The following is a 22,081-nucleotide window of genomic DNA, read 5'->3' on the forward strand; positions in this document are numbered from 1 at the left end:
GCAGTCGGGTTTCCGAAAAGGTATTGGCACAAACCTAAACATCTTCATTATAAACATATTTAATTGCCTGGTCCACCAGAAAAAGATCTGTGCAGTTTACATTGCATCGATCGACCTGGAACAGGCGTTTGACTCAGTCGATCGCAGAATCCTGTGGCACAAATTAAAGAAATGGGGCTGCCCTCAAGCATTAACAGAACCCATGGAAGAACTGCATACGAATACAAGTCTTAAAATCAGGCTGGATAGAAATATCAGACAAAATTTGTTCGGACAATGGGTTAAAGCAGGGTGTCATTTGGCGCCAGCAGTGTTCTGCCTTTGTATATCCGACATGGCCGAAGCTTTTGAAAAAACTAGATCCTTTCCACCTAAAATTGCCGGCCACCCTGTGGGTCGTCTACTCTTTGCAGACGATCTGTTACTGCTGGATCAAACAGAAATCGGGCTGCAGAGACAATTGACGGATTTGTCACACTACATTCATGACAATGCATTAAAGATAAATGCTAAAAAATCCAAGATACTGATCTTGGGAGACAACGGAAGGACCAGGAAGCGGAAGAAATGGTCATGGCTACTGAATGGTGAACAAATACCAGTGGTTAGTTCAATGGTAAATTTGGGGACCACCTTGAATAACAGCTCGATCGATGCTCCAGGAATTCAACATCTCAGAAGCAAAGCCAAAAATGTGGCATCTCAAGCGCTTCTCATTAAAGGGCATTATTGTAAGTTCTCGCTATTACCAGTTTTGGACTTTTATAAACTAAAAGTGGTGCCAATACTCACCTATGCGGCAGAGGCTAACCTCTTCATTGAACCCAAGAATTGGAATCGCTTGGAAAGCTTATTTTGGAAGAGGGTTCTGGCTCTACTGAATTCAATACCCATTGAACGGGTACAGAGGGAAATGGGCCTGACATCCTTATACTCCACGATGGAATGGAAGTCCCTATCACTCATGAGGAAATGCCTTGAACCACCAGGAGCTAGTGGGTTTTCCATTATTAAGGAGGCCATAGAAGGTTGAAATTCTAAAGACCTGTTATGAGTCATGTTCTGCAATTCTGTCCAATGTCGCTCTTTCGGGAAAGTCACTCATCGAAAATCCAATGAGGGTCAAGTGTAAACTACTTGACGTGGATTGGATCCAGCCCGAGTGGACAGTGAAATCATATAAACTGTTTGCTGATGAACCTGAGGAGTTCTACAGAAGAGGCTTTGTGATGCCTTACTTGGCTAAATTTCCGTCACAAACGGAGCGACAACATTTTTTAAGACTTTGTCTGAATTTACATCACGGGAGGTCATAGCAAGGAGAACAAAGGCCCAGGAAGAGCGAAATTCGACCTTTCGATTGTGCAACAAAAATATGGAGACCTTACAGCATTTAGCACTAGTGTGTGAGCCCATAAGTTCCATAAGAAATCGACTCCTGGGGAGATTCCTCGAGGAATCACCATTAAAATCGCAGGAGGACTGGAGGGCTTGCATTAGATGGGGTGGTCGCCTCTCCCTATCACAAGCTGTTCTCCAACTAACTAGGATAATCTTCTCTAATTTGGAGGCCAAAGAAACTGCTTCGACAGGTTGAAAAAGCTCCATTACAAAAACTTCCATTTCTCCTTATTGTTTTTTTTTCTTTTTTTTTTCTCTTCTCTTTCTTGTTGTTTTACCTCCCGCGATTACGTGACTATGTTACTTTACGTTTTATGATGGGTTATGTTCTTTTCTGTTTTTATTTGAATGTTTTTGATTGTTATTATTGTCTTTTATACATGATTGCATCAAAGGTTTAATTAAAATTAAATGATGTAAATAAAAAAAATAAAAAAAATAAAGGGCCATCTTTCTCAAGTCCTCAAGATACCTCTTTGAGAATCTTAGCATCTCCAGAGGCCTACACTCCACCAGAGGCAAGCACATGCAGACACTACAACTCCATCTGTGCAGGAATGAAAGCATGAGCGGACAGACCTTCTCTGGATATGCCCCAGACCTTAGTACCTCCTCCGTACCATCAGCAGCAGACCTCCCCTATCACTTCTACCTTTAAGGCAGGAGCTTGGGTCCTCCAGTTCAAGGAATTTCTCTATTGTAACACCTACATCCATACACCCTCCAGTCACGACCTAACCTGAGAATAGGTGATCTATTCTCCCTGTTTCCTCCTGTGATTGCCTGAAGATTATGTGCTGCCAGCTCTCAACCCAACCATTGTATTGTTCCCCTGGGGGTCTGCTTCTGCACTGTGTACCCCTCTCCCTTCCCACCCAATGGCTTCTGCAGCGCTCCATTTCTTGCATTAATACATTAATAATAATAATAATAATAATAATAATAATAATAATAATAATAATAATAATAATAATAATAACTTTACTTTGGACACTCGTATTACAGAAACTATCATAGTGCCCAATAACATTATGTCTATGCATTTTTTCCAGATCTAGTTTCAATAATAATTGGTATTATCACTTTGCCCTGCTGCAAACATATATTGAACAAATATGATTTTTACACTATGGAGATTTTTGCCCTTCTGCCAATACCATGACAAATTATATTTGCATTGGGACCCTGTTCCGTAATATTGGACTAATCTAGCATGTGTGTGGTTTACTTTTACTATTCAGAAGATACATGGTTCAAAAGTAAACACATAGGAACATGTTAGATTAGGGTTCAAATAAAAATCGTTTACATCTGGAGAGGGTTATTAATTCACAAAGAATCACTGACTTACCCCAGGCTTACTATAAGACAATGAAAGATAGGCCAGGGTTGCTGCTTTCTGGCACCTCATACTATATAGTTAAGCCTGCAACATTCTGAAAGGACATAATCAAGTTCTGGCTAACATACCGATGCCTATACAAGTGGTATTAAAAGTAACATAGGCTGTAGGTAGGACGATGGAATCAATCTACCTTACAGTATGTTGGCATGTCTTTTAATTCTGCAGTTTAATGTAACCCCAACGACATCTACTGTTATCAGAACAACGAATGTCTTTTTTTAGACCCGAGTAGGAAACATCTATCAATCATGGACCAGATTATTTAAATGTTGCCATCTGCAAAAATTGGAGCAATGAATTAAGCACCAGGCGCTAGATTATCTAAATAAAGTTGCCTGTTGTGCGAAGAAATAGAACAAATTAATTTAGCACCTGGGGAAATATGACAAATACTGTTTATTTTTTCATAGGTTTACTTTGTAAAATATATATACATATAATAAACATTTCTGTCTTTGTTATGCTACATAGTAAAAAAACACTCTGATTTATGTTTATGCTAGAGCAAACGTTTTTAGATATTAATCACTGAGACAAAACTGTCCTTGAACCTTGCATATCATCAAAGCATTTGCTCAGTTTGGAACATAGGTGTGAAACTGGAGCAATTAGAAGATGGTACTACAAAAATAGCACACAATGGAACCTATATAAGGGAGGCTAAGTGACCTGTGAACATGTGTGTGTCATGACTGTAATGAATTGGATTCTGCCTCACAAGAGTACGACGAGGAGTAGGATACAATGGCCAACTCAGTCCTTACACTTCTACAAACCAAAACACAACACAATCATAAAGGTAAAACAGGGACAATCAAGAGAAATACCTCATTTGCCTTTGTGGTAATGGGGGCTGAGGGAAGGCTATACTCTCAAGATGGCTGTGAAGGTGAATCAGTAGTGATGCAAAGAACACAGTATGACAGTCCAAAATAAAGGGAATGTCCAATCAAGGTTTCTACAAAAATATTAGCACTTTAATAAAACACACTAAGCGCAAAAAGAGATCATCATACAAAAACACACACCAAAGGATGGAAGAAAAGAGATGCAACAGACTGGAGAAGGTAGCACTCTGGGTGTAGTTCCAGGGGTGGTAGGTAAGGTAGTACCATAAAAGAATATATTGTAGAAAGCAGGAGCCATCACAACCTAAATGGTCTCTAGGGTCAGAGTGGATTGTGGGGGCAGTTCAGTGTCACAGTACCTGGATTCAGTTCTTAGTGGGCTTATGCTTCAGACCCGGATGCGAACGTTGGTGCAAGCTGATCAGGCTCAGTTAGGCATGTAGATCAGTGGAGCCCCTGGCAGCAAGTGGGCATCAAGTTTGTTTGAATGCCTGTGCTCTGTGTGGTTGAATGGTGACGATGCAAATGATGATGGTTGGGGTGGTCCCAAGAACTCTTCACAGTTGGCCAAGCTGAGTCGGGCATTATCTGCTGGGAGAGGTTGGAGAGTGATGCTCCAGCAGTTCGGGTCGGCAGGTGACAATCGTGAAAGTGGGGATCAAGGGGGCGTCCATGTACAGTCAATGAGACATCAGTTCTCTGGTTAGTTGGGCCGAACCATAGAGTTATGGATCTAACCCCCCATTACAGTAGGTGAGTGACCCTCCAGAGATTTGGTTCAGCTCCAGCTATGAGCAGACTCTTCAGGCCTAGCTAGGGATTGATGCAATGTTGAGCGGATTTAGATGCAGTGCCATAATTTGACTGGTTGGAGGGATGCAGACTCCAGTGCATTCCCTATTGTTTGGGATGTGAGAAAAATGGAGCGACTGATTCGGTGAGATAGAACAGGGAGCTTCGGTGGGTCCGACCCTCTGGTTGCTGGGAGGCCTTCACAAAGGACTTAAAGACAGAATACTCCAATTCAGGTTCTGCTCTCCTGGCACAGAAGATCAGTTGCAGAATGTTTGGTCCTGGTCCACAGCATTGGTCACTCATCAATGTTCCCTGGGAGTGGTTAAGGGACAGATCTTCCTTCTGTCTTGGGTGGCTTATTGGCATAAATTAGCACCTTTCTCAAAGGCAAACAACAGTCTTTGCAAATTGGAGTCTGCAACCTGAAGGATGTGTCAATTTCTTAGTATTTTGAATAGAATCATTCAGATGACAAAAAGTAGTAACACATACAAGTCATGAATTGGAGATTTTTTCTTTAGGTTCCAACAGAGTCTCTCTGGGACAGAAGTATGCTCATTTCATAAAGTGTTTAAGTATCCCCTTGCCAACAATTGACTAAACATGATTTGGGCTTGGTGGTAGAGTTCAGTCAGGGAGGTACAGCCTCTTGTAACTCTTAAGAACTGGTCGACCAGGATGTTCTTCTTCAAACTCAAGGGTGGTGGCTGGAACGATGAAGAATTCTCTTCCTGTCTGTAGACAACTCCCTGCTCCTGGCTGGAGTGGACTTTGCACTGTTGCTCTTGCACCTAAAGTGCTTGGCTCCACAGGAATTGCAGGCGACAGGAGAGGGAAAGAGTGACAGTGAGAAACAAGATGGTGGAAGGCTTCTACCAGTGTCCAGAGAACTACTGCCTATTCTACTCCTGCCCTGCCCTATCCTTTCTACTGCCAAAAATACCTTGAGATATGTAGCACCCTGGTGTGAGGCTACTCCTCCTGATTGTGTGTGTTACTTTGATACCTGGGCCCAGGACAGCTGCCTGCTGTGTGACTGTCTCTGGTGGAGGGGGTAGCCGGCCCTCTTAAAGCAAATACAAGAGTGACTGTATCATCTGAGTTTCTGTCCTGTCATGTGGCACTATGGGCCCATCTGACCTAAAAACACATTCCCATCCACTGTAAAGCTGATTGAAGGGAGCCGACACATGTGCAATATCAATTGTGATGTTGCAGCTATGATCATAAGTATCGCCATGCACTATGCCTAAACTCAGTCATCGCTTATTCTTAGAGATGATCACTGTAGTTCGGTTAGAGGAGGCATATCTTTAATGTCACCCTTGTGCTCCAGTGACTTTGCTGTTGCTGTGGCGGTCGAGTGGGCATATTTTGACCTTTGAACCTGTTCTGTGTCACAAACAGAGCTGGTGCTTCGGATCAGGCTACTGACGCAACAGTGCACAAGTGAACTATGACAAATGTGGATCTTGTTAGCAAATTACCCTTTGGAGAAGGAATCACCCACATCATTGCATCTAATAATAAAAATCAAAAAAGTCAAGGCTTTGCACCCTTGTTAGATGGCATTTACTCACACTGACATTCATGGTAGTCTCTTGTTTTGGGGGAGGAAAGGCAGATAAAATACTAAGGCACCATACAAAGGGAATGTGGTTGCTATTTATTCATTTTCTACATTTCTACGCCGACATGGGTGCACTTTGGATAACCCAGCCCCCTTGTGTAAAAGTCATCATATATAAGTCTGAAACCAGAAGCAATGTCCTAGCTTTCTTAATAGGCAGTGACACAATCACAGGTGTCTGAGTGCATCTGACCTACCGCTAAAAATTGAATATGATGTCGGTGGCAGGTGCTGACATGATTATCAGAATAAGAGCTACTCATTGCTCTATCGAAAGTGATTATTTTTTACATGGAAAAGTATCGCCTCAGAGGATGAAAAACCTTAGCAGAGACTGCAGCATGTCTCTGCTTACCATTCACAAGCTGGACAAGATATTATCCATGCCGGTGCCTTCTGCACCATGTAAATGTCATGTTTTTTTGTGTTCTAAAGTACTTACTTGAGGGATAATTTCAGTAACTGTTGAAAATGAGGTCACATAAATGACATTAGTGAGATATAGATCAGTCTAGAGCTTGTTAAATCTTAAGTGGAAAAGAAGCTATTTTAAAAAGGTCAATTCACTTAAGTAAATTAATGTGCGCAGTTACGCACTGAGCGCTTGATAATATAGTCAAAAAGGAATTGAGACAAGGTTGTTTTTTCCAAGTTCCTCCGACATGTCATACACAGTGTTGTGCATAATGTTTACACATATAGCACAGAGGTTATACATGGTTATGTGCACATGTTACTTCTTAAATTACATTATGCTGAGTAATTGATTTGTCAATTATTTGAAAAGTCTCCTGCATCTCGTGATGGGACATGCTGTAGATAGGGAGGTGCGAGCTAACTGGTCTTTTTATATCCAAAATAATATACAGACTTTACATGAGACAGCACCGACCCTGCGCATCTAACTGCCCAAGCGATGCATGTCTAGTGTGCTTGAGGTGCACCTGAAGTTAGCCCTCTCACTATAGGAACAGACTATGGCAGAATCCCCATTGAGGTATTTTGGAAGGACCAGAATGGGAGTGATGACCAGATCAAACTATTAAGTCTACATGTTTGGTGGTATCCTGCTGGTAAATCCAACGGGATACCACTAAATGGTTTTACTGTTACAAGCACTTGGTCTGGCAGAATCACTGCCAGATTATAACTGCCAGTAAGGGCAGTAAATCCCCATTCAATGGAGTCCCATAGGACTCAATGGGGGATTTTGCCAGTATTACCAGACACAATACCGGGGGTTTTTGCTGGAAAGGGACCTGACTTACCTCAAGCTACTAGCTGGAGGTAAATCAGGGCACTTCCTGACCACCTCGTTCTTTGCCGGTGCAGTAACATGCCAGTAAACGGTATTTCCAGAATGTTAATACTACACTGGCAAAGTTGTAAGGAGGACCTATGGCCCTCATTACAGGTTTGCTGGTATTCCAGTAGTATTACTGGCACTTCCATTCTCTCCACCCTATATCCCAGTATTAGCAGGGTATTACGGGCAGTGCAGTGCCAATAACCTCCTATTACCATGGAGTCCTGTGGGACTCCATGGAATGGGATTTACTGAATCACTGGCATTGCTCATAATGGTGCCAGTGACTCAGGCAATTGTTTGCCGGTAGGGGCAGCATGACAGGCCTGTAGGGTGCTGGTCTGGAAGAAATTCTGCAGCCAAAATGACTGACATTTTGTGGAGCATTTTATTTGGAATTTGTTTCTGGACCGACACATTCATAATGAGGCCGTATGTCTTAGGAAAACCTGGAGCAGCACAAGACTCACAATTTCAAAACCAGGGATTGGATCGGAGGAAACAGTTGCTAACAGACAAAGGTATCCCATGTGACAAATGCAGGCTGTTGTACACCCAGGAACTGTATGCCCTACCTTCCTAGTATTGTTTACTATTACATTAAGAGAATCACTGGTTACAAATGTCACTGCTGACCACATGGTCCTTCCCTAACTTGATTCTCGCCTCGCTCCCTTGACCTCTTTCATGTATCCACTTGCCCAGACACACCTCAGATGTCTTTGAAAAGCACATTTTCTGATCAGTAAATCTGTTATGCTAAAAATCCCATTTACCTGTCCCTCTATCTTTACAAACTAACCCATCTTTCTCATTCCACTATCCTTTAAAACTCTTGAAAGTCTTCTAAGGAATGAGTTAATTCACAACCTAATCGGCAGTTAACTTTGCAGGCTACCGCAATTGATCATGCAGACCTCACTCCAGTGAGATAGCTCTTACACTGTGTCTGCCCACACTACACCACACTTAGCTATCTATGATCAATCCTCATTGCTCCTGGCCACTCAGCTACCATTGCAGAATTAGAAGGGCGCGGTCACGTGACCGTTCTGACACTCTTACCTCCTCCATAATCATTTCTGCTCAGTGTTCTGGTGTTCCACTAGCTCAGTGTCCACCACGCTGTCAGTGGGCATTCAGACGGCAGCAGGTTCGCGTCTTTGTACCTCACTCTGCCTGCACCACAATCTATCTCAGACATGAAACCCAAGGGGTGCAGACAAGCACCATGAGCTTAATTTAGAAGAGCACTGGTTGTATGCATCTTGGAACAGGTAGTCTCAAATTAATCTGAGATCTGGCAGTGCCCAAGAACCGGTGCCTACATTGATTGTTGCGTAATGAGATTTTGTCTAAGTGGATGTATTCAACTATCTCTGCTCATATTCTGCTAGGGAATAACAGTGCCATAGCCTAGTAATTGCTATCAACTTTCAGGGGCTATGCATGTTGCTCTTTTAACCATCCTTAACAGTTCTATGTAAACAAGTGTTGCATAGCTCATTTAAAGCCATCCCGACATGCTCTAGGAATAGTGTTATTTACTGTTCTAAACTCCAGCCCTAGAATGTATGAGGAACATGCTTGATTTTACTCAGGGTGCAAATTTAAGTAAACTTTGACACATGGGGACTTTTTCACTGGTGACATTATATTCCTTTGTTGCTCAGGTTCACCTTAGCTTGTTTGCAGGCAGTCGTTGTTTGTTTATGAAGTTCCCTCCGCTAAATAGTGATGTCTGTAAAGCTCTGCATTACAAATAATTGCTGGCAGCTGATGTGGGCAGCCTTCTTTTCCACAGCATTACACAATTAGCCATCATATGTTAAATGTGCTCGATGCACCTCGAAAAGGAGTAGTCTATCCTAAACTGCTAATTAGGATCTCTTCTGCAAATGACCACAAGCAACGCCAAACATGTCTTATCTTAATTGGGTATCATCGGTCAGGTGTAGTCTGTCAGCCTAGGCACCACAAGAGGGTCCACCTGAATGTGCCCATTCCACTGCAATGGTGGAAACAGTGGCTTGGGAAGTTACCCAGATCAATGCCAATGGGTGTGAGGAATGCAAAACCTTCCAGTCATCATGTTTGCTATTGATGTTTCACCAAATGATAGGTGTGCCCTCCCTCACAGTACCTAGGAAATGCAGATACCCCTATTGGGCCAGCAATGCTGGCGCATGCCTGGGAAGTTATGGTGCTTGTGTTCCTTTGCATTAAGTGGTAGCCAAAAAATATGGCGTGGAACACTGCCATCGTTTTAAGAACTACTACTGATTTGTTATACTGCTGGTGTTCTCCTGTAATGCCAAAGGCATCATACATTCAATGGTAATTATGTTTGCTCAGAGTGTTAGTTATGATTAATTCAGATCATTGCATACTTCACTTCTTGGTTTCAGTATGAATCATGTACATCATTCACTCAGTGTTTGCAGGGGTCTGACACTGGGTAAAGTTTTCTTTTCTTGAAGATTTCAAGCACAACCCCAAATGTTTAGGATGATTTGACGGGTGTGTTCCCCTCAATCCCAACAAGGAATCCTGGATGTTTTGGTGCTTGACTTGTTTTTGTGCATCAATTGGGTCAAAGGTAGTCAAAGGTAGTCAGCACAATCTGGTGGGGGAATTGTGTTTTACATAAGCCTTATGGTCTTTACATTTCGCATGGTGGGGTTCAATGATTTACCACCAGCCAGGAGCTGTAGGTAAATCAGGCCCAGCAAAAAAACAGAGAAATGGGCAAACCAACAATAAACAACCGGTATTTCCGCCACAGATAATCCCCTCCAAGGAGTCGCCCATGGAGTCCTATGCGACTACATGGAATGGGGATTTACTGTCCTTTCCGCCTCCTGTAATGTCCCGCTAATAACGGGATATAAGGTGGCAGAAGTGGTAGGTCAGTTTATGGGCATAGTTCACAGAAGTATTTCATAATGGTGCATTCCTTTAGGAAAACGCCCTGTGAATCAGGTCCTATGTGTTCAGAGCTTGTCTGTTCGGTATGAAAATATTTATAATAATCTACCATGCTGCATGAAATTGTCTTTAAACATGACAAGATTGCAAACAAAGTTCTATTTCACTGCACCTCTAACCCATTTGCGTCTTTACTGTTTTTGCGGTGTTTTCAAACCTGACCATTTATATGGTGGATCTGCACCTGTGCAAAGAACAGATCATGTTATGTGAGAATGTCTATGCAGGCATTTTGTAAATTTTCTTAGCCAACATCAGGATCATTTCAAAGTTGTGTGAAATAATCACAAAATTTGCAGGCACTTTGTCTTAAAGGACTGCTTCATCTTTCTTTTCAGATCCTCCTATTGGTCAGATGCGCCCTCCTCATGGCAGTGTGACGCCCCAGAAAAACAGCAACCTATTGGTGATCATTGTGGTCACTGTGGGGGCGATCACTGTGGTGGTTGTGGTGATTGTGGCCGTGATATGCACCAGGCGCTCCTCAGCCCAACAGAGAAAGTAAGTGACTGACGTTCTCGGAACTGCAATGATGTAAGAGATTTTGAATATGGCCAACAGTCGGCCTTTTTGTGGCTAAGGTTCAGTGGTATCAGGTCACGCTCTACCATTGTGCACGTGTGAGAAAAGTTCTCTTGGGAAACCATTTTCAGGGAGTTCAATTGAAAGGAAAATTCCCTTTAGAATTTCCTTTAAAGTGTACATGTTATGCTGTTATGATGCATTTATAATGTGCCCGTCGCCAGTGGCAGATTTAAGGCAAAGGGCCCAGTGGGCAGCACCTGACAAAGAGCCCTAGGTGGGCGGGTCATGGAGGCGGAGCTTCGGGTGGGTGGAGTCAATTGCGGCCATAAGTGTACAATGACAAACGTTCGTGCCAAAAGCTTTTTTATTTAAAGTTGTCTTTATTACAGTTGCCTCCTCGGCAGGCTTTGCTATCTATGGTAATATTAGGGGATCAAGCATGAAGCTACTGTTGGAAATGAAGATGTTTCAATGCAATGGGCAATAGAGAATAGAGAATTACTTACAGCTTATCAAGCCCACACAATTTCCTAGAAAAAGGGCTCCAAGAAGGCTAGCTGGATCCAATGTTTGATGAGTGATGCACATGGGTACGTGGCAGGGCAAGTCTTGAAAAGAAAAACAATGGGGGCCTTATTAAAACGGACAATGGTAAGACGCCACCGGATGTGACAAAGTACATGTTTTAGGTTTAAAAAGTTTGCAAGTTTTATACTTTACTGACATTATAAGACATTGGGCTATTTTCCAGGTGTTCATGAATAATCTTCTGAGGGGCTGAGAGGCAAATGTTTGTGGGGGTGAGTAAAATACCCTCTCCCTTAGACCCCCCCACCCATTTGCTGGCTGGGATTCCCCAGTAAAAAAGTCAACTTCCAGCATTGGACATTCATCTATTTTAAAAGCAGGGTTCTGGCATTAAGGCCCCTACATTTGGAAAGGTACTGTAGGAGTCAGACACATTGAAGTATGAGGTCTCTTTTTCCTAGTTTGGGTATGGGCTGCCCCTGCAGCACAGGACTGGCCTACTGACCCCCTATAACAGTACATCTGCTTTCTGCTAACATTGTTATGGGCAGGCCTGGCTGAAGATGTGTGGGGGGCCCATTTCAACATCATGGTTCCCCCCATTGCTTAGAGTGGAAAGCAGTCAGAGACACCCTTGGGGGGCACACATTATAATGGAGATACAGTTAAGGTTAATAGCTACCAATTATCATGAGACGGTGACCCAGCAGGAACCTGAAACACTGAAAGCTTACTGAATAGCAATCAATCTATCTTTGTAAGTATGTGGCTGACGTTGAGGAACCAGTATTGAAAGGTAACTAGGTGATAACACTACTGTTTTCCTCAATGGAATTACGGACGGACGGGCTCAAGTTAATGCAGCTTGTAAGGCTAGCACTGCAAAGCGCAGACTGTAAACCTCAGAACGTATTTTATATATAAAGGAATATATTGTTGTGTTTTTTGGATTGTTGACTGGCAATATGGAGGCAGTTGCTGTGAGACCCCTTGTGGCTCGAGGCCCCTTTCATTCGAATAGGTTGTAAGGCCCTGACACTCTCCCTGGTTATGGGTGTGCAATAGGGGTTGTAGGAGACCAACAAGGCATGGCAAGGATCTACTGGACTGTAGCCAATCTCTGTATCTTGCCATGTTGATCCCTGCCTTTCTCATCCAGTACTTAGCCCTTCCCGCCTAGAACACCTCCTCATTGGAACTCTTTGAGCTCTGTTCTCAAGCCTTACCATCAAACTTTACACTCAAAGTGCATGCCAGTGTTTTTTTCAAAGCTGCCTTCTGAGAGTTAATGAGATAATTGGGGCTGTAAATGTGCCAATGGTGTAATAAAAATGTCTTAACATGGTGGGGTTTGCCGTTTCAACGCAAATATGCAGACATTGCGAGGAGCAGATGTGGTTGGTGGAAACAGTGGGTGGAGAGCTGTCAGCCATGAGGTGTCAGAGATGTACTTGAACATTTCCGGACCCTGACACTTATTGTTTTACAAATGAATCGCCATGTGTGGCTATCTTTCTTTGTAAGACATACTTGGGGGGTTGTAAGCAGAGCAGTACTTGTCAGATGCAGTTCCTAGATCTTTGTAATGCCCATCGTGAAGCCTACCATTCCTATGTTATGTGTTCTAAGTACCTCCTGAAGACTCCCATTCACATAAGATGTGTCCCACATGCTGCAGGAAGATTGCCTTCTGCTGGAATTAGCCAACAGAGCTGCAAAAGCTTGGCCTAACCAACACCAACCATCATAGGTGCCACCTCATTTCCTTGTGTCCGTCCCCCAGGTACATTTCAAAGCACTGCCCACAGAAAGACACAAGCACCACCAATCATACCTCCTCCATGGCCACTGTGAGAAGCCTTGCACACATGATGAAACATTTGCTTTGCAGAATATGAGTGTTCATTGTGATGACAATCTCCCTCTGCTGCTGCTTCACTGAGCACATAGGAACAGCCACCATTACAAAATTATAATTAGGCAATAATGGTATTTGGCAAGGGCATGTGGTGTTCCGGGTGGAGAGATGGCATTACCAAAGGATGGCCAGCCGTGACGACATGCTATAGAAACCCCTTATGCCATTTTTGCTGTTAGCACACAAGGGTCTAACAAAATGGCATGGCAGGGTAGGAAAAGGGAAAGAAAAGCAAGTTGAGGTGCACATTGAGATGTGTCATGCATGCAAGTTGACAGGCACCGTGAATGACAGCATGGGTCTAGGAAGGAGGATTCACGTGGTAGGGAGGAGCTGGTAGATTGCATTTTCCTACCCCTCATCTTCTCAAATGGGGTAACCCCTGTCAATACATGTGGGGTATCCCTCAATGCTCTCAAAATATCATGCAAACTTTTCTTCCAATCCATACTATTGGCAAATGTAAACTGAATGGTCTCTTTAAATATACCATTGGTGCGCTCCACTAGCCCATCAGCCTTGGGATTATGCAAAGCATTGCAGTTGTTCTCAATACCATTGGACTGCAAATATTCACAAATCTTGGTGAAGCCAGTTGGAAATCCTCTGCAGATAATCACTCATACAATTTGTTGTGATACTCTGCACAAACTCCACCCCAAACCATCTTGACATGTAATCCACCACCACAATAATAAATTTAAACTCCTGCACCAACAAACTCATGAGCCCCATAAAATAGATAGTTAGCTTCTCCCATGCCTGCTCTGGAATATCCTCACTTCCCAACTCCACATTCTGAGTCTTTTTTGACTTATCACTTACACACCAAGGAACACATAGACCTGCCTCCTCATTCACCACGGTATCCATACCTTGCCACCAAAACTTTGCTCTCAACCTTCGTTTAATTACGCTCTTTAATAGATGGCCAGCATGAGCATGATTAACCAACTCTCTCCAAAGAGAAACTAGTGGAATCAACCTTTTCACCTCTTGCCAAACCCCATACCGAACTGCTCAATTAATCTCTTACCTTGTAGTTTGGATAACGGACCGCCTCCCCTGTGCACCATCCAAGCTCAGTTCTACCAACAGCCTCCTCCAATACCACATATTCATCAGTGCCATATAAACAAACCCCCCTTTGAAAAATGCACTGTTCACAGTGTCTTCCACCCACGCAATCCACTCATCACATACCTCCTCCACCTCTACAGTGTCCTTTCTTGGAGATCTTGAAAAACAATCAGCCATTGGATTGCAACGGCCTGGCACAAATTGCACCACAAAATGAAATCCCTATAGAGCAGACAAACCTCTAGCTATCCTCGACATTGTCAAACCAGATAACCTTGTTGAAAATAAATGTTCCATTGATTCATGGTCAATCCTAATTACATAGGATATGCCCCACACATAGGTTTTCAAGTAATTTGAAGCCCAATAGGATGCCAGACTCTCACACTCAGTGGTAGAATATCTTGATGCTGTTCCCATCACAGCATGTGATGCAAGTGTTACCAGCACTTCCACCCCCTTCCTAGACTGGTTAAGAACTGCAACCAAACCACAACCACTCCACTGTTATGTTTGCCTCTGCCATGGGGTCAATTATGTGCAAAGTGGGTGCATTAGTCATTTCCTCTTTCATCCTCCTAAACCCCTTCTCTTCTTCATTCCCCCACAACAACTCTGTCCTTACTCTCAACAGACCTTCAACACAGCACATTTTGCTAAAACGGTTCTGCACACACTGGGGGTCATTACGAGTTTGGAGGTAGCCCTGGTGCTATTAGAGCCCTGGCTGCCTCCAAAGTCGTGTCCGGGTTCCCTGAATGGGGACTTACCGGGTCATTCCAACCTTTGAGGACCCGGTAAGTCCTCATTCAAAATAACCATCCCCATTCCCATTCGAGCCCCCATAGGGCTCAATGGGAATGGGGAGGGAGCTAACAACAGGCACATTAATAACGGGCCCGTTATTAGCTCCCTGGTCCCTTAGTGGCTCCCGCTAAGGGCGGATGGTTTTACCAGCCGGCCTTAGTGGGACCCGCTAAGGGACCTCGTAATGCGGCAGAAAGGGGTTAACGGCACCGGCATCCTTACCGGCGCAGTTAACCCCTTACAGCCAGCCTCGTAATGAGGCCCACTGTCTGCAAAGAGCATCAACCATTTCAGGGCAGGTTTCCAACCCCGTCCCAGTCAGTCTGTGATGCAAAAACAATACCTGGTGTACCATACATTGACATGTTTCCTTTTTAACTGTCAACCCAACCATTTCCTCATACACCCTTGCATCATGTCCTGATTCATGCCTCGCCTCTACCAAAATGTCATCCTGGAAGAATCTCACCCCAGGAACAGCACCCAACAAATCGTCCACAATCTTCTTAAATACAGCGGACGCTGACACCAACCCAATAGGCAGCCTTTTGAATTAGTATACCCCCATAGGCATAATAAAGGACGTCAAGGCTCTGGACATATGGTGGAGGTCCCCATGGTTGTAATCAGACAATAGATCAAGATGGCTGTACCATTCTGCCTCCTCTATGGTAGTTAATATCTCATTCACTCTGGCCATCTGGACGTTGAGTCATAACAATCAGGGATAACCACTCACTGCACTCAATATGTTCTATGACCCCCCCTGTTTACTCAACCCCTGCAACTCCATCCTCACTTTTGCTCTCACCCCCAGTGGCAGGTTCCTAACCTTATGGACACATAGCACTGCATTCACAACCAACTCGATCTTGTGATAATACCTCTATAACCCTCCAACCCCTTTACGGAAAACATTACAAACTTACATCCCAATCTCGTCCTCAAACTTTTCTGACTTATTCTTCCTCACCGTACTTACTTGCAATTCCTTCCCCGGATGTAACTCCAAACCAAGTTTACCCTAGTGCTTCCTTCCCAGATGACAATAACCCTTTACATGAATTTATTTAGCACCATAAGCACTGTTACTCCAAACAAAACCCTGGATGTCCATCCTACTATTCCCCTATGCTTTAGGATGTACAATATATGATTCTTATCACCCAAGATTTCCTTATATTTCTCCTCTGAAATAATGGTGTAAGGTGACCCAAAATCCGCTAATGCCTTAACACCACAACTTGCCACCACAATCTCCACCTCAAGGGGAACATAATCACCATCTTCATCCTCACCCACTTTTGTTAGACCACTCGACCCCCAACAATCTAACACTTTTCTCAGCCTTGATACCATGCTGTGCGACTTACATAACCGTGCACAATGCCCCATCTTCTTGCACTTCCTGCACTTCACTCGCATTGCAGGAAATTCCTTTGAATTCATCGCAAGATTCTCAAAACCACATTGGGGACATTGCCCTTTGCGCAAAAGTTGTTGCGGTACTTGACTGCTTCCCACACCCATCTCTGCTCTGTTAAACCTAGTTACCACACACACTTTCTATTGCTCCCCACCCACATTCTCCTTGTTGCTTTTAGCATTTACTTCCTTCAACACTTGCTCGTTAACTACATACCCTGGGCAATGGACGATGCCTCCTGCAAATGTGAATTTTTTGCTTGCCACAACCGTTCCTGAATCTTCGGATTAGACGTGTGCATCATTAACTGATCATGGAAGTACTCATCCTCCCTCCTTACAATTTGCATGATGCTAACAGCCCCTCAAAACAGCCATACCAGAATCCACTGATTCACCAACCCCTTGTTTCCTTCAATAGAATGTATGTCTCTCCAACACCACATATAAATGCTTGCCATACTATGCTTCTAAATTCTTCTTTGCCTTTCCATATAAACTATCCTCTTCCCCACCCCTTCCATCCTCCCCTTCAACCCCCTGTTTATCAGGCAACTTTCTTATCACTCTAACTGCGTCTGCCCCCACACAGCACAGGAGGGTTGAACATTTTCATTCATCAAAGTATCTCTCAAAACGTGATGCCACAAAATAGACATTATAAAGATCGTTCCAGTCCTCTCATGGAATTGTGGCTGACCAGGGGTTGACAGCAGAAATAAGCAACCACCACAATAAACACACATATGAAGAATAGAAAAGTCTTCACAATTCAGGATCAAGCTTCCACTGTCACCCAATCTCTTCCTCCTAGAACACTGTCCGGCAGGAGCGATCTACCACTGCCATCTCCAGTGTTCCTGGCAGGAACAAATTCCCACTCCCACCCTAAAAGTCCCTGACATGAACGAATTCCTACTGCCAACTTTAATGTCCCAAAACACAGGATCCTCTGCACCTTTCTCTGTGTCAACTTAATCCCCTCTAAGGCACCAGCAGACCGGGAAAAACAGACTTTGCTTCACCTGTAAAAGAAACGGCACAGTTGCACCCCACTAGGGTAGTAGCCTGCAAACCACTGCCTGACCGTTAGGTGAAGCATCATCATTTGGATAGCACCACTGTTCACCTTCAGCCTGCCTGACCAAAGATGGTGCACTTCCTTGCCAAAAAGTGCTTGGCTTTTGGGTGCTGCTGCGTCTGATAGACAGCACCAATGTCCTCCTCTGACCTGCCTGATCTAAAGATGGCGCTGTCTCTGCTCATGCGCACACTCCACCATTAACCCGCCACATGACTGACCCTTCTCCACCACACCAAACAGTCCAAAAGCACACTTCACGCACGCAGCTCACCCCACAGGCTCAGCCCCCAGAGTCCACCTCTCCACGGCCAAATCTGACTACGCAGATCTTGCGCTGCCCATCCGGCTATGATCTCCTCCCTGGTAGTGATCCGCCACAGCTCCTCGCGTCCACTGCATAGTCAGGCTCTCTGCACCTGCCCCGGAATGGGCCTCGGCACAAGCAGGACCCGGAAATACTGACAGCCCTCCGGATGCCTCTCACGGAACTCAGTACAGCCACCCTCGACGGAAACTGCACTGTGCCGATGACATGACTCATTGGGCTGTCATTGCATGCCCAACACTAGAGCAAGTTGCCAATGACTAGCAGGCATCATAAATACAACTCTTCACATTATCCTCTGCTCGATTAGAAACATTTCTCTAATGACAACACCTCGAAACATTGCAAATAAACATGTGCGTACAAACATGTCATTTGAACCTGGAAAGGGTTAACATGTTTTTTTTTATTATACTGCGTACTCCATCTCACATATGTTGCCGTGAAACATGAAAAGAAAATGTAGACAGTATGGATGTCTTATTTGAATCAACTTTATGACATGCCTTTATATTTTGAGCTCAAAAGACAGATTTTAGTTGATAGGTTTTTACAACTGTTGTGTCTAGACATCTTTATTGAATAATGCAAATACACTATCGTTGTTATTCCACTTGTCTGTCATGTGTCATTTGTTAGTGTTGAATAATTTTAACCTTTTAACAAATGACTATATTGTCATCAGACTTGCCCTTGCTGTCAAGGCTACTAAGCACACTCACCCCAGTCTCAGATCCGGGCATTTCTTAAAGGGGCAAGTTGCAGAAAAAAGGTTTGTAAGGTGTTCTGAAACGTAATTGCCAAGTTCTTGCTTACGTTTCAATGTGTTCCACTATTCTAGAAAGTAAGGTTAGTAGCATAACTGTATGATTGGCTGAAACAGAATAAGTGTAACAGTTTACTACCAATAGGGTCTGCTTACCTTGAACTACATACTGCCATTCCATAAGTGTTATATACTTTGGTGTACTTACCATAAGTATTGTGTTGGTTTTTGTATTGTGTTTATGACTTCTAAAAGTACTTACCTTCCTAAAGAAGTATCTCTTCCGGTGTCTATACTTCTGTAATGCATTGTATTGCCTAAACCCTTGCATTTCTTCAATGTTTACTTCATCAAACCACCGAGCCCTTGATGTATGGGCTCAACTATTTGCTATTCAGGCAACCTATTCCTGGCCTCATGAATTGTGCTCACCCCGCAGGAGCAGCCTAACCAGTGATGTTCCCAGTGACGGCATAAATTGAATGATTGGCGATGGTGGTGTGGTTGTAATACAGCCTAGCATTCCTATTACTCTAAAAGGAAACATGCAGTCTTTTTTCTGTTTTCAGGAAGCGTGCAACGCATAGTGCTGGCAAAAGGAAAGGGAGCCAGAAGGAGCTGAGACCCCCAGACCTTTGGATTCATCATGAAGAAATGGAGATGAAGAATATTGAGAAACCCTCCGGCTCCGACCCCTCTGGGAGGGAATCGCCGAGACAAAGCTGCAAAGACATCACGCCTGTCAGTCACAGCCAATCAGAATCACAGCTGGGCAGCAAAAGTGCCCCACACCCAGGTAATGCTCATTCTATGACGTATCTGTTTCTCTATTAATCCTACGTCTCACTTTCAACAGATAACAAAAGATAACCATTCCTGAAGTGAGGCCCATGTCTTACCTAATAACGAAAATGTTCTTGCGAAAGTGATATTTTGGCATTGGAGCATTGCAAGAATCTCTCCAGGTACATTTCACAGTTCTCCTGTGGCCTTATTACCGAAATGTGGCCTTATTACAGAAACGATACACCAGTGTGAATGTTAGTGACGTGTTGCACTGTATTTGCACTAGGGCAACAATGAGCAATACCGGACCTCCAGTGTTCATTGACCAACAGACACTTAGAGTACAACTAGGTGGAATTAAAAAAAAAACATCTGAAAGGTCATATTTGAACATTTAATTTCCAGCATGGATGAGTATAGGTCTGTTGGGCTACTTATCTAATATTATAATAGAAGGCCAGATGTATGTTTGTCTGATGCAGTAGCTTCCCCTGTTGTCATAGCTAGAGGGAGCTGTTGCCTTAGCATACATGGAGACAATGTCAATTTGCATAGCTTCACCTGTTGTCACTGCCAGGGGGAGCTATTGTTTTAAGATATGTAGTGGTCCTACTATGTCAATGAAAACCTGCACGTTGGCCGATGTACACGGGCTCTTAACACTATTCAGATATGAATGGCTGAACCAGTACACAGTCTGTCCATTCTGTCAAATTGAAGTCATTCTGTCAGATTTTTTTCTGGCCACCATGTTTGGTGAAATACCAGTATGTCCATAAAATCTTAACCAGAAAAGTGCCTGTTCGACCATACCTCTATTTTAGGGTACTCATTGGCCAGTGTATCAATGCTTTGTAAGTGTCATTGGGCAGGGATAGTTTATTTTGAGTGTGCAAAATGATCTAAGGGGAATTATTTTTTATTTAATTCCCATCGGCCAATCATAAAACAATACCACAGTGCAGGCTGTTTTGAGCATTTGTATCCTCAAGGAAGTAAACAAACAGAAACAACATGAATGATCGTGGGGCGCCATTGATGGATACATGTTGCCCTGAGTGGAGGGTCAGCCTGTAGTTTTCTTCTTCTTCATTCAGCACAACACGTACAGCGTGGATCAAAAAGACCCCAATACATAAACCTCTTTTGAGGACGGTAATTGTTATGGGCCTGCAGGGGATTACAGGCCCCCTTGCTTGAGCACCAAGTGGCCCATTGCGCATATGTGCTTGTGGTGTGACAACTGGTATAAACCAGACACCACAGCAACTTCTGCAAACCCGATTTCGCTGCAGCCACCATGCTCGTATACATTGGGGTGGAGTGGAACAGAGTTTATCCCTGGGGTGGGCGATCTGATAGGGAAATGGGGGTCTATTTTATTAATAATTTGGATTGGACATTTATTTTAAGTGTAAAGTTCCGAACATGCAAATATATTTCTCTTCAGGGTGCAAGAAAAGCATATTCCTGACTGCTAACAAAGAGCTCAGTTCTGCTATGCCAAAGTCAGAACCTTTATGACTGGAGGTATCCCTTCGGATAGCAATATTGTGAATAATTGAATCCCTTTATAAGATAGTGCATTATTCGAGTTTCTTGCCAAATCATAAGTAGTGTAATAATAGGTGTTTAAAGGGTGATTAGTGGTGCTCAATGTATTGATATTGATACCATTAATCAGTACACTCATCATAAATCCCTAGAGCAGCCCAGTATATGCATCTCCTTTCTACCTGGCATGCAGCCTTATCAATAGTGCCCTGAGCACCTCTCATCTGGTGTACACGAGGTCATAGTGCACCATAAGTCCCGGGTGCAGCCCAGTATACTCCTCCACCTCTGACCTGGCATTCATCCTTATGAATAGCGTCCTGGGATGCATTCACCAGGTGAACATACCCGGCATGCATCCTTATCAACAGTGTCTTGGGCAGCATTCAACTGTTGTACAAGAGGTCATAGTCCACCATACATCCCTGGAGCAGCCCAGATTACTCCTCTGCCTCTTACCTGGCATGCATCCTTATTGTTAGGGAGAATTCTCAAAAATGTGTTAATTCCCCCTACCTTAGAGACCCCAAACAACGTTGCTGCATTTTGAGGACTTGATTTTATTTACCTCGAGTGAGTATGACCCTTTTTCCCGCTCATGTGTTTTTATGTGATTTTATACATTGTGCTTCTTTTGGTTGTGGAGTCTAACCAACTCGATAGGCATAATATTTTACAATTGGGTCACACAGCACCTTCAGTGCAGTGGCACAGGGAAGTCTTCCTGGCTTCCAAAGGTTTAAATACCTTCTCTGGGATCAACTACTGTTTCCCAGAGCAGTGGAGTGAAATTGACTTCACTTAGTCCTGTAAAATTCTAGACCCAGCACACTCTATCTTACCATAGAGTGCTGGAGGGGTTACTTAGTATCCCCTATGTCTAGTTACTCATTTAACAGTCAAATGTTAC

The 22,081-nt window shown here is 43.6% G+C and overlaps 1 protein-coding gene across 5 annotated transcripts in view; it reads left to right on the forward strand.

Annotated features, from left to right (window-relative positions):
- Positions 1–22,081, forward strand: part of DCC (DCC netrin 1 receptor) — a 1,439,988-nt gene that overhangs the window by 1,369,562 nt on the left and 48,345 nt on the right. For all 5 annotated transcript variants that reach the window (XM_069626983.1, XM_069626984.1, XM_069626982.1 and 2 more), the window contains exons 23-24: positions 10,712–10,874; positions 19,401–19,627. In XM_069626983.1, coding sequence (XP_069483084.1) covers positions 10,712–10,874; positions 19,401–19,627 — 390 coding nt within the window. The remainder of the gene's footprint in view (positions 1–10,711; positions 10,875–19,400; positions 19,628–22,081) is intronic.

This window comes from Ambystoma mexicanum, chromosome 6p (genome assembly GCF_040938575.1).
Source record: "Ambystoma mexicanum isolate Mex_15411 chromosome 6p, UKY_AmexF1_1, whole genome shotgun sequence".
Taxonomy (NCBI): domain Eukaryota; kingdom Metazoa; phylum Chordata; class Amphibia; order Caudata; family Ambystomatidae; genus Ambystoma; species Ambystoma mexicanum.